Below are 12,764 nucleotides of genomic sequence, written 5' to 3' on the forward strand. Positions count from 1 at the left end.
CCCTCCCTGAGAAGAGAAAATCTCTTCTCTCACATAGAATACTCTTTAGTCTCTCTATGCTACCAAAGGCTACGGATAAACTGTAGCCATATTCCATAGAATAACAAGGGAAAAATCAATATGTAAACAAAACCCAAGACACATGGCCTAGCTAAAGAGCCAATAAACAACTAAGGAGAGAGCTAGAGAGAGAGAGACCAAAAGATATATAAAGCAAAACAAACTACAACTAACTAACAGCTGATTCCTTTTTGACAAAGTCAACACAAGAATCCTGCTAAAAATAGACTTTGCTCTCTGTCTCCCATATTGCTTGGGATAGCCAGCAGTGTGTAGCACAGATGGACGACGACGATTAACGAATAATTCGAACGAAACGAAAAATTTTTCACATTGCTTTTTAGTTTTTCGCAGCTTTTCAACGGTAACGGGTGGACCAAGTCTTTAACAAACGCATCGAAGAAAACAACAACGCGACCGGACGACGGGCATTGTGGCCAGAGCTAGCCAACAAAACAGAAATATACGCACACATACAAATAACATAGTCATCATCATCGTCGTCGTCGTAGTCGCCGTCACCTCCGCCGCCATAACAACAAAAACAACGTGTATACAATTATTCACACACATTATAGCCCCCGCCAACAAAGTACCATTGAAATAGCAACAAAACATTGCGCCCCAAATATGTATGTGTGTACGAGTGTGTGCGTGTATGTGTATATATGTAACAAATCATAGATGTTGAACGTGGTTTATATATAGAAAATTAACGCACAGCTGAATATTTTTTTATGGTTTTTCTTACAAAAAAAAATATATAGTAAAATTATTGTGCAAATTGTGAATTTATCCCGGAAAATCTTTGAAACAATACCCAAATTTCAATAAAAATCCATAGTAAATTAAAAGAGAAAAAAAAAAATCAGCCATAAATACCAGCAAGAAAGGCGCATTCCTTATGAAGCAAAACCCAGATAATCTTCCCCTTGGAGAAAATCTCAATGCATGAAAAAGGGAAATTTGGAAGAAAAAAATTTATATGAAAAATAAAATTTTTGTCTTTTTTTTTTGAGTGAATAAAAATTTAGACCAAAAAAAATTGTGTTGCAAAATCTCAATACACAAACTTTGATAAAATTTAAAGAAAAAAGTGTTTCCCCAAAAAAAAACCGAAATAAAAAAATTAAAAACAAAATATTTTTTTATATTGAAAATAAACGAAAATAATACCAAAACCACTTTCAAAATTAAAGTGTATCGGTTTTTTTGTTCTCTCCCCAAAAAAAATCCATTTGCCCCCCCCCCCTTTGGGGAGGAGAAAGATTTTCATTAATATCTTGGATTCTGAGGGGCTCTTTGTCAAAAAGAAAAATAACAACAATTTCTGAATAGTGTCTCCGTGTTCGAGTGTGTGTGTGTATGTGCTTATGTGTATATGGACGAGTGAAAATCGAAGAATTACGTTAAGAAAATGCTAGAAAAATGTATTGTTCGTGTGATAAGTTGATGACACATATTTCACTTGTTTTGACCGCATTCCTGCTGTTTTATTTCATCTGCCTGCCACCCAGTCTCAATCAAGTGGAAGCCTCTGCCGAGGATGAAGCGTAAGTCTATCTCAATGTCATCCATCCCAACATCACCCAGAGAGTATGCCCCACAGGGGGTTTTTGTCTAACTGCCTGTCGTCTTGTATGAGAAGCTTACAGCTGCTCACTCTATTCTCCTCTGCTCTCTATTCTTCAACCAACCATGATATAGTTTTTTCTTTATACTCAACATGAGCATTAATGTGTGTGTTTGTGTGTGAGTGTATGTTCGCATACTATTTTCTTGTTATTGTCATTTTTTTGCATTATTCGTATGAGGGTGTGTGTGTGTGTGTGCGCGTCTATTTGTGTTTATGTGCCTTTGACTTTGTTTATCAGAGTCCCCAGTGAGATAATGTTGTTGTTGTTGTTGTTCTTGTTTTGATGTCACTAAGTACAATACAACCCAGGTCCTTTGAGAGTACTTTTGCTCTCGCATGTTTTTGTGTACGTATGTATGTTAACCACCTCTTGAACCCTGTTGTATGTCTATTATCCATAATAGTAGTTTTTAATTAAATTGTATTTTGTTAACAAGACGCCTATTAAAACACAACAACAACAACAAGAAATGTGAATAAATTTTACGAGGATAGTATGACACGAACAGGGTGGTGCCATGTCAAAACTCTGTAGGCCTATTGTGTTCACTTAAATTGGCATTGGAATTCCCTAAACTACTTACTTAAGTGCCCATTTACCATCTGGCTTTAAAGCTGAAGGTAGCATAGAATTTTAAATGCCAGCAAGTTTCACGGTTTTGCAAATTATTCCTCTACAACAAGAGTTACTTCACAAATTTTCTATAGAAATAAAATTTTGGTAAAATTTTCTATACAAATAAAATTTTGACAAAATTTTTTATAGAAATACAATTTTGACAAAATTTTCTATAGAAATAAAATGTTGATAAAATTTTCTATAGAAATAAAATTTTGATAAAATTTTCTATAGAAATAACATTTTGACAAAATTTTTCTATAGAAATAAAATTTTGACAAAATCTTCTATAGAAATAAAATTTTGACAAAATCGTCTATAGAAATAAAATTTTGACAAAATTTTCTATAGAAATAAAATTTTGACAAAATTGTTCTATAGAAATAAAATTTTGACAAAATTTTCTTTAGAATTAAAATTTTGGCAAAACTTTCTATAGAAATAAAATTTTGACAAAATCTTCTATAGAAATAAAATTTTAACAAAATTTTCTATAAAAATAAAATTTTGGCAAAATTTTCTATAGAAATAAAATTGTGACAAAAATTTCTATAGAAATAAAATTTTGACTAAATTTTCTAAGAAATAAAATTTTGACTAAATTTTCTATAGAAATACAGTTTTGACTAAATTTTCTAAGAAATAAAATTTTGACAAAATTTTCTATAGAAATAAATTTGTGACAAAAATTTCTATAGAAATAAAATTTTGACAAAATTTTCTATAGAAATAAAATTTTGAGAAAATTTTCTACAGAAATACAATTTTAACAAAATTTTCTATAGCAATAAAATTTTGAGAAAATGTTCTATAGAAATAAAATTTTGAAAAATTTTTCTATAAAAATAAAATGTTGACAAAATCTATATATATATATATAAAATTCAATCTATGTTTGTTTATTTGTATGTTCCGAGTTGGCTCCAAAACGGCTGAACCGATTTATTTGAAACTTTCAGAGATCGTAGGGGGCGTTCATGTGGTGAAAATAGGGTACCTCATTTTTTGACACCTGGTCGCGGAGGGGGACCTCCCCTTTGTCGGACTTTTTGAAAATTGGACCAAAGTTGATCGATTTGCTTGAAATTTCATTGAAGGTTGGGGTTGGCATCTAGACAAAGATCCGCTACTTTATATTTCGATATTTGGTGGCGGAGGGGGACCTCCCCTTTGTTCGACTTTTTTTTAAGTACAGTGAAAAAACTAAAATTCTCTAAATTATCTGAGATTTACAGAGAACATGCGGTGAGGTTATGGAATTAATATGGTGTACCTGATGATTTCATATGTGGACGGGGAGGGGGACCTCCCCCTTGCCCTACTTTTTGAAACTTGGAATAAAATTATGCGATTTGCTTGAAATTTTCATTGAATGTTGGGGTTGGCATCTAGACAAAATCCGCTACATTATTTTTCGATATTTGGTCGGGGAGGAGGACCACCCATTTGCCCGACTTTTTTTTTAAAGTACAGAGAAAACAAAACTAAACTCCCCCGACTGAAATTTTACGGAAAAAAATGGGTGAGGTTATGAAATTTATATCAGGTTCCTGATTTTTTAATATTTGGTCGGGGGAAAATAAAAGGGCATCCGCTTCTCTTAAGTATGTTTTTTTTTCTTAAATTGAAAGTACAGGGTTGTCCGTAAATGGGAACTCGGTACATAATTTTATTATTTTTGCACAAGCTTCTGCCAGACTTCTTTTTAGTAAAGAACTTAAATTTACATGAAATTGGAAGCCAACGTAGAGGATGCATCATTTTCCAACATTTTAGCAAATGTTAAAGTGGTAAAATTTTTTACTACTTTTGCTTTTTCCGATTTATTGGATGGGAAACAGTAATTCTTTGTATGTTATTATAATATAGTGCTTAATTTTCAGATATGTTGAGGAGAAGGATACCTTTCCTTGACAAACCACTTAAAAATGTCAAACCACTAAAAAATTCCCAAGAAATATAGAAGATTGTCCAAATACTTGAATACAGAACATTATTAAAAAAATTTGGACGAAAGGGTACACCCTCTCCCCGACATTTTTTAAGACGAACCGTTTTACATATGCAAGTAGTCCGATTTTACGAAAAAGCAAGTAGTCCGATTTGTTTGAAAGAATTCAAATCTTTTCGAATTTGTTTTCAGCACGAAGGATATGGTTGACTAAGTTCACGCAAAATGTTCCTACAAATACGCTTCGGAAGGCGCAGCGAAGCGGGCCGGGTTACGCTAGTTTTCTATAAAAAATAAAATTTTGACAAAATTTTCTATAGAAATAAAATTTTGAGAAAAATTTCTACAGAAATACAATATTGACAAAATTTTCTATAGAAATAAAATTTTGAGAAAAATTTCTACAGAAATACAATATTGACAAAATTTTCTATAGAAATAAAATTTTGACAATTCTATAGAAAAATTTTGAATTTTCTATAGAAATAAAATTTTGACAAAATTTTCTATAAAAATAAAATTTGGCAAAATTTTTCTATAGAAATAAAATTTTGACAAAATTTTCTATAGAATTTAAATTTTGGCAAAATTTTCTATAGAAACACAATTTTGACAAAATTTTTCTATAGAAATAAAATTTTGACAAAATTTTCTATAGAAATAAAATTTTTACAAAATCTTCTATAGAAATAAAATTTTGACAAAATCGTCTATAGAAATAAAATTTTGACAAAAATTTCTTTAGAAATAAAATTGTAACAAAAATTTCTATAGAAATAAAATTATAACTAAATTTTCTATAGAAATAAAATGTTGATAAAATCGTCTATAGAACTAAAATTGTGACAAAAATTTCTATAGAAATAAAATTTTGACTAAATTTTCTATAGAAATAAAATTTTGACTAAATTTTCTATAGAAATAAAATGTTGATAAAATCGTCTATAGAACTAAAATTGTGACAAAAATTTCTATAGAAATAAAATTTTGACTAAATTTTCTATAGAAATAAAATTTTGACTAAATTTTCTATAGAAATAAAATTTTGACAAGATTTTCTATAAAAATAAAATTTTGACAAAATTTTCTATAAAAATAAAATTTTGACAAAATTTTCTATAGAAATAAAATTTTGACAAAATTTTCTACAGAAATACAATATTGACAAAATTTTCTATAGAAATAAAATTTTGGCAAAATTTTCTATAGCAATAAAATTTTGAGAAAATGTTCTATAGAAATAAAATTTTGAGAAAATGTTCTATAGAAATAAAATTTTGACAAATTTTTCTAGAGAAATAAAATTTTGACAACATTTTCTATAAAAATAAAATTTTGACGAAATTTTCTATAGAAATAAAATTTTGACAAACTTTTCTGTAGAAATAAAATTTTGGCACAATGTACAGCTATTTCGGAATTACCACATTCCTCATCAGCATCCTCTACTTGCAGCAAAACTATCAACCAATTATTAGAATAAATTCAGGTAATTCACTCAACCCAAAGTGAACAACACTTGAACCTTCCGACAAAAAGTTTGGAAAAAGGAATGTGGTAATTCCGAAACAGCTGTACATCCAACCTTCTTGCAGTCTATATGGCTTTGCCCAAAAAAATTTGTCAAGCATACTTTTCCTCTGTTGGTAATTCCGAAACAGCTGTACATCCAACCATCTTGCAGTCTATAGGGCTTTGTCCAAATAAATTTGACAAGTATACTTTTCCTCTGTTGGTTAAGCTACACTTGTAGTTTAGTAAATGCATGCTTTTAAGCTGAGATCAAAAACAACAATAAACATTTTATTTCTATAGAAATGTTTGACATTCCTACGTTTCGGTCATATGCATCTGCTACGCTGCCTAATCGACCCACCTCATGTAAAGCCATTTGCATCTTCCCAAAAAAGTGACCAAGAAAATAAAATTTCCAATCATTGATTGAATTTTGAAAGACAGCCGATGTGGAAGGAACCGAAACCACTAACAGCTTTATTGTCAATTAATATCATCCTCGTAGTGCCTGCTGTTTTCTTCTGGATGCCATATTTCAGTCAGCCAATAACATCTTAACAAACTTGCCAATTAAGTTATATGCCTTCTCTGTGTATCATGAATCATATTTGAATTCGTCCAAATATTGTTGGGCACTTGCTTCCTGCAGTTTACAGACCATGCCATATTCACATAAAAGATTTTTAAATGTTCAGGCGGCGCACCCCTACATATTTTCGTAATGAATATGAGACATACACTACGACGTGACCATGGGATGGGAATGAAGCGAAGGCGGAGAATGAGTACCTCATATTGCTTGCTTGCATTCTTGTTCACTTGTCGAGTGGGGTGAGGGGAACATGAGCATGTACCGACTACCTATGACAGGTCTCTGGTGCCTTTGAAATACGATTGCATGTGGCTATATATCCTCCACTCTGGGTAAATGGAATAGCCAATGGAATATACCATAATAGAAACTTTAAATATCCTATATTTTTGTTCTCAAAAAGATATTGAACTTAAAACTTGGAAATGCACATTCTGACCCCGGGATACATAAATCTGACGCCAGAAAGAGAAAATTCTGGGAGAATGGGACTCGAGAATAGATACCAGACGGAAATAATTGTAACACCGATGGATCGAAGATGAGTTAAAGGGCGGGTAATGGACACAGATATCGAGGTACTATTCCATTTGCCGGATCACATATCAGATTGGCAGGCACTGTTGCCACAGTTGGTAGAATTCTATAAAAAAATGGTAGATTTTTTATTGGTAGATTTTTTTTGGTAAATTTTGACAACATTTTCTATAGAAATACAACTTTCACAAAATTTTCTATAAAAATAAAATTTTCAATAGAAGTAAATAAACAATTTACAAAATTTTCTATAGAAACAAAATTTTCTATAGAAGCAAAAATTTTGACAAAATTTTCTATAGAAATAAAATTTTGACTAAATTTTTTATAGAAATACAATTTTGACAAAATTTTGTGTAGAAATACAACTTTGATGAAATTTTCTATAGAAATACAACTTTGATGAAATTTTTCATAAAAATAAAATTTTCTATAGAAATAAAATTTTGACAAACTTTTCTATGCAAATAAAAGTTTGACAAACTTTTCTATGCAAATAAAATTTTGACAAACTTTTCTATTGAAACAAAATTTTGACAAAATTTTCTATAGAAATAAAATTTTGACAAAATTTTCTATAGAAATAAAATTTTGACAAAATTTTCCATAGAAACAAAATTTTCCATAGAAATAAAATTTTCTATAGAAGTAAAAATTTTGACAAAATTTTCTATAAAAGTAAAAATTTTGACAAAATTTTCTATTGAAGTAAAAATTTTGACAAAATTTATAGAAATAAACTTATGACAAAATTTTCTATGGATATAAAATTTTGATAAAATTTTCTATAGAAATAAAATTTTGACTAAATTTTCCATAGAAACAAAAGTTTCCAAAGAAATAAAATTTTCTATAGAAGTAAAAATTTTGACAAAATTTTCTATAGAAGTAAAAATTTTGACAAAATTTTCTATAAAATTAAAAATTTTGACAAAATTTTTTATAGAAATAAAATTTTGACAAAATTTTCCATAGAAACAAAATTTTCCAAAGAAATAAAATTTTCTATAGAAGTAAAAATTTTGACAAAATTTTCTATAAAAGTCAAAGTTTTCTATAGAATTAAAAATTTTGACAAAATTTTCTATAAAAGTAAAAATTTTGACAAAATTTTTTATAGAAATAAAATTTTGACAAAATTTTCTATGGAAACAAAATTTTGACAAAATTTTCTATGGAAATAAAATTTTGACGAAATTTTCTATGGAAATAAAATTTTGACAAAAATTTTCCATGGAAACAAAATTTTCCATAGAAACAAAATTTTCCATAGAAATAAAATGTTGTATAGAAGTAAACATTTTCACAAAATTTTCTATAGAAGTAAAAATTTTGACAAAATTTTCCATAGAAACAAAATTTTTGACAAAATTTCCCATAGAAACAAAATTTTTGACAAAATTTTCTATAGAAGTAAAATTTTAACAAAATTTTCTATAGAAATAAAATTTTGACAAAATTTTCTATGTTGTTTTCTATTTTGACAAAATTTTCCATAGAAACAAAATTTTCCAAAGAAATAAAATTTTCAATAGAAGTAAAAATTTTGACAAAATTTTCTATAGAAGTAAAAATTTTGACAAAATTTTTTATAGAAATAAAATTTTGGCAAAATTTTCTATGGAAATAAAATTTTGACAAAATTTTCTATAGAAATAAAATTTTGAAAAAATTTCTATGGAAATAAAATTTTGACAAAATTTTCTATGGAAATAAAATTTTGACAAAATTCTCCATAGAAACAAAATTTTCTATAGAAAAAAAATTTTGACAAAATTTTCTATAGAAATAAAATTTTGACAAAATTTTCTATGGAAATAAAATTTTGACAAAATTTTCTATAGAAATAAAATTTTCTGTAGAAGTAAAAATTTTGAGAAAATTTTCTATAGAAATAAAATGTTGAAAAAATTTTCTATGGAAATAAAATTTTGACAAAATTTCCATAGAAACAAAATTTTCCATAGAAATAAAATTTTCTATAGAAGTAAAAATTTTGACAAAATTTTTTATAGAAATAAAATTTTGACAAAATTTTCTATAGATATAAATTTTTAACAACATTTTCTATAGAAATAAAATTTTGACAAAATTTTCTATAAAAATAAAATATTGACAATATTTTCTATAGAAATAAAATTTTGACAAAATTTTTTTTATGGAAATAAAATTAAAAAAAATTATATAGAAATACAACTTTGAAAAAATTTTTCTATAGAACTAAAATTTTGCAAAATTTTCCATAGAAATAAAATGTTGACAAAATTTTCTATAGAAATAAAATCTTGACAAAATTTTCAATAGAAATACAATTTTGAGAAAATGTTCTATAGAAATAACATTTTGACAAAAATTTTTTGGGGAAACAATTTTGACAACATTTTCTATAGAAATTAAAATTTGATAAAATTTTCTATAGAAATAAAATTTTCAGAAAATTATCTATAGAAATTTTGCCAAAATTTTCTATAGAAATAAAATTTTGAGGAAATTTTCTATAGAAATAAAATTGTGTTTTTGTAATTGTTGGTTTCTTTCACGAAATTTTTTATAGAAATAAAATTTTGAGAAAATTTTCTATAGAAATAATTTTTTTTAAATAACTTTCCCCAAAATTATAAAGTTTTCAAAATAGCTACAGAAAAATTGGGAAGTGTCTTATACGATCGTCTTCTTCCGTCCATATTTGATTGTTTGGCTGTTTTAATAAATGATCACTTTTCCGTCTATCGCCTATTTATCTATGGGTCTTGGGGCATAAGAATATGTCAGCCGTCTGTCTATCTAAACTACACATTGCGTTGTAGTTTAAAATATAAAATTTTTAGTCTCACTTTGTCTGTATAATATATATATAGAGATGCCTGTATAAAAAGATCTGGCTGTCATTTGCGTCTGTCTGTCTGGTCGTTAGTTGTTTAGTCGCTATATAATATAGACAAATTTGTTAACAGATTGTTTGTGTAAATGGTCGAATGCATCCATTCTCTAAAGGCAAACAATACAGTAGAAATTGTTGGTAGAAAAATCGAAATACTAAAGCAATATGCAAAGGCAACTCATTTTCAATGAATCAATTTAGAAGAGATAAGAGAGCGGACCGAGGGGGAAAACGTTGTGTCCCATTGTATCAAAAGGGAAATAAATTGGGTCAGAAAAAGACTAGAATACCAAATGGGTTATCTAAGAGAGATTATATTTACCTCATAGATTGTTTCTTTTATATGGAAAAAGTTTCCTGGATTTCAGGATGTAGACTGGCAGATTTTTTACTGTTTGGTAGATTGGGAGAATTCTTAATATTTTGGAAGATTTTTCAAACTATTCCTCTCCAACTAAGAGGTGCTTCATAAATTTTCTATAGAAATAACATTTTGACAACATTTTCTACAGAAATAAAATTCTGACAAAATTTTCTATAGAAATAAAATTTTGACAAAATTTTCTAAAGAAAAAAATTTTTGACAAACTTTTCAATAGAAATTATATTTTAACAAAATTTACTAAAGAAATAAAATGTTGACAAAATTTTCTATTTTTATATTGGAATATAACATTTTTGCAAAAAATTTATATTGGAATATAACATTTTTGACACAATTTTCTATAGAAATTTTATTTTGCCAAAATTTGTTCACGAAATTTTCTATAGAAATAAAATTTTGACAAAATTTTCTATAGAAATAAAATTTTGACAAAATTTTCTATAGAAATAAAATTTTGACAAAATTTTCTATAGAAATATAATTTTGACAAAATTTTCTATAGAAATATAATTTTGACAAAATTTTCTATAGAAATAAAATTTTGACAAAATTTTCTATAGAAATAAAATTTTGACAAAATTTTCCATAGACATAAAATTTTGACAAAATTTTCTATAGAAATAAAATTTTGACAAAAAATTCTATAGAAATAAAAATTTTGATAAAATTTTCTATAGAATTAAAATATTGACAAAATTTTCTATAGAAATAAAATGTTGACAAAATTTTCTATAGAAATAAAATTTTAACAAAATTTTCTATAGAAAAAAAATTTTAACAAAATGTTCCATAGAAATAAAATTTTGACATAATTTTCCAAAGAAATAAAATTTTGACAAAATTTTCTATAGAAATATACAATTTTGACAAAATTTTATATGGGAATATAACATTTTTGACAAAATTTTCTATAGAAATAAAATTTTGACAAAATTTTCTAAAGAAAAAAATTTTTGACAAAATTTTCAATAGAAATTATATTTTGACAAAATTTACTAAAGAAATAAAACGTTGACAAAATTTTCTATTTTTATATTGGAATATAACATTTTTGAAAAAAATTTATATTGGAATATAACATTTTTGACACAATTTTCTATAGAAATTTTATTTTGCCAAAATTTGTTCACGAAATTTTCTATAGAAATAAAATTTTGACAAAATTTTCTATAGAAATAAAATTTTGACAAAATTTTCTATAGAAATAAAATTTTGACACAATTTTCTATAGAAATAAAATTTTGACAAAATTTTCTATAGAAATAAAATTTTGACAACATTTTCCATAGACATAAAATTTTGACAAAATTTTCTATAGAAATAAAATTTTGACAAAAAATTCTATAGCAATAAAAATTTTGATAAAATTTTCTATAGAATTAAAATATTGACAAAATTTTCTATAGAAATAAAATGTTGACAAAATTTTCTATAGAAATAAAATTTTAACAAAATTTTCTATAGAAAAAAAATTTTAACAAAATGTTCCATAGAAATAAAATTTTGACAAAATGTTCTATAGAAATAAAATTTTGACAAAATTTTCTATAGAAATAAAATGTTGACAAAATTTTCTATAGAAATAAAATTTTAACAAAATTTTCTATAGAAAAAAAATTTTAACAAAATGTTCCATAGAAATAAAATTTTGACAAAATGTTCTATAGAAATAAAATTTTGACAAAATATTCTATAGAAATAAAATTTTGACAAAAATTTCTATAGAAATAAAATTTTAACAAAATTTTCTATAGAAATAAAATTTTGACAAAATGTTCTATAGAAATAAAATTTTTACAAAATTTTCTATAGAAATAAAATTTTGACAAAATTTTCTATAGAAATAAAATTTTGACAAAATTTTCTATAGAAATAAAATTTTGACAAAATTTTCTATAGAAATAAAATTTTGACAAAATTTTCTATAGAAATAAAATTTTGACATAATTTTCCAAAGAAATAAAATTTTGACATAATTTTCCAAAGAAATAAAATTTTGACAAAATTTTCTATAGAAATATACAATTTTGACAAAATTTTATATGGGAATATAACATTTTTGACAAAATTTTCGATAGAAATAAAATTTTGACTAAAATTTCTATATATAACTAAATCGATACGGACCATTTTTGGCATGATTGTTATCGGCCATATAATGGCACAATGGCTCCGGAGGTTAAATCTGGCGATCGGTTTATATGGGGGCTATATATAATTATGGACCGATATGGACCAATTCTGTCATGGTTGTTAGAGACCATATACTAACACCACGTACCAAATTTCAACCGGATCGGATGAATATTGCTTCTCTTAGAGGCTCCGCAAGCCAAATCTGAAGAACGGTTTACATGGGGCCTATATATAGTTATTGGCCGATATGCACCAATTTATGCATGGTTATTATATGGACCCTATACTAACACCATGTACCAAATTTCAGCCGGATCGGATGATGCTTCTCTTAGAGGCTCCGCAAGCCAAATCAGGGAGTCCATTTTTATGGGGGCTATACGTAAAAGTGAACCGATATGGCCCATTTACAATACCATCCGACCTACATCAATAACAACTACTTGTGCCAA

General features: G+C 26.4%; 1 protein-coding gene across 2 annotated transcripts in view; it reads left to right on the top strand.

The window, feature by feature from the left end:
- Positions 1-399: 399 nt before the first annotated feature.
- Ca-Ma2d (Ca[2+] channel Muscle-specific alpha2/delta subunit) overlaps positions 400-12,764 on the top strand; it is a 49,717-nt gene continuing 37,352 nt past the window's right edge. Inside the window, exons 1-2 of one of the 2 annotated variants that reach the window (XM_075293664.1) lie at positions 400-692; positions 828-1,613. In XM_075293664.1, coding sequence (XP_075149779.1) covers positions 1,489-1,613 — 125 coding nt within the window. In that variant the 5' untranslated portion in view covers positions 400-692; positions 828-1,488. Of the gene's footprint in view, positions 1,614-12,764 lie in introns of both variants that reach the window. The other variant, XM_075293663.1, reaches the window with a different exon arrangement.

The sequence above is a fragment of the Haematobia irritans genome, chromosome 2 (genome assembly GCF_050003625.1).
Source record: "Haematobia irritans isolate KBUSLIRL chromosome 2, ASM5000362v1, whole genome shotgun sequence".
NCBI classification, from domain to species: domain Eukaryota; kingdom Metazoa; phylum Arthropoda; class Insecta; order Diptera; family Muscidae; genus Haematobia; species Haematobia irritans.